Genomic DNA, 1,190 nt, shown 5'->3' on the forward strand with positions numbered 1-1,190 from the left:
GTTTCCACATTAGTCTTCAAGTGAGAACTGATCATTCGAGGCTTTATTTCAAAAAGAAGAGGAAGGGCACAGTACCTCTAATCGCTGTATCCGTCCCTTGAAAAACATAAAGAGGGAAGAATTGGGGTAAGCAGCTTCTTTTTTGAGGAGAATTTCCTTTGCTTCATCCAGGCCTGCTTTGTTATCGCTGCCGTCCAAGGCAAAGAAGGGGCGGACTACGGTATGGTACCAGAGCAGCGCCAATCTAAGGGAAGGCGGAGAGAAAGAGTGAGCAAATGATTTTTCTTATGTTGTTAGTATTTTTTAAAAACTTCACACGTGTTTTTCCAACGCACACTCTTTCCAAAAAACTAGGCAGACTTTGAAGAAGTAAAATCAGGGTCTCTCTCCATTGTAATTTTGTCAGTATTTGGAGAAGTGTGACTTCAACACAGTGTTTGAATCATCACACGCTCCCCTCCAGCCGGGGAGATGGTACTAAGGCAAGAGAAGCGTTTAGCTTTTCTGAGCCTTCTAGATGGACTGCTGAAGAGATGACCAATTTAAATCTCTGAAGTCTACACCTTCTCATGAATGCACAATATGAAACCGTTAACTGAATTTACTGTCCCCCGGTAACAAAAGCTTTATCCTTTTTTTGCAAAAGGAAAATGTTCATTTCTCTTTTCAAAAAGGTTGGGTGCAAGGCTAGAATTCAAGTTTCAACATAGAAACCACAGACACAAACGTATTAACTTAGTGACAGGACCAGACAGAAGGCCCTTGCTCTGGCCTGTGAGAATGCGCAAGTGAAAAACCAAGCTGATAAATATGTGACTTAAAATTCCCTTACCTGAAACTCTTTACTTTCAAGAAAAATGTCATGCTGAACTTGGTAAACAAAACAGATTCACTGGGGCCTTTCGTGACCAGAGAAAAATGTTTAGCCAATGTGTCAAACATGTTTATGTAAATGAATACTGCTCATACGCTCCTAAATTTGGTTTTACAAATTTATAGAGCTCATACTAATTACATTATTAACTTCAGATATACGTACAAGTAATACTTTCTCAGGTATAAGTAAAAAATAATATTAAGATGTAGACAGACAAACTGATCACAAGTTATGCATTGGTTAGTTCAGATTAATAAAGGCCTACCCTTTGTGTAAATGAATTTGGAGAGGCACAGCTATTTTCTTTTTTTTT

The 1,190-nt window shown here is 38.6% G+C and overlaps 1 protein-coding gene across 3 annotated transcripts in view; it reads right to left on the minus strand.

Moving 5' to 3' along the window:
- The window catches only part of TTC39C (tetratricopeptide repeat domain 39C), a 130,071-nt gene that overhangs the window by 62,122 nt on the left and 66,759 nt on the right, over nucleotides 1-1,190 (minus strand). For all 3 annotated transcript variants that reach the window (XM_003784780.3, XM_023510242.1, XM_023510243.1), the window contains one exon: nucleotides 76-244. In XM_003784780.3, coding sequence (XP_003784828.1) covers nucleotides 76-244 — 169 coding nt within the window. The remainder of the gene's footprint in view (nucleotides 1-75; nucleotides 245-1,190) is intronic.

This window comes from Otolemur garnettii, unplaced genomic scaffold (assembly GCF_000181295.1).
Source record: "Otolemur garnettii isolate 467f Iridium unplaced genomic scaffold, OtoGar3 scaffold00012, whole genome shotgun sequence".
Classification (NCBI taxonomy): Eukaryota; Metazoa; Chordata; class Mammalia; order Primates; family Galagidae; genus Otolemur; species Otolemur garnettii.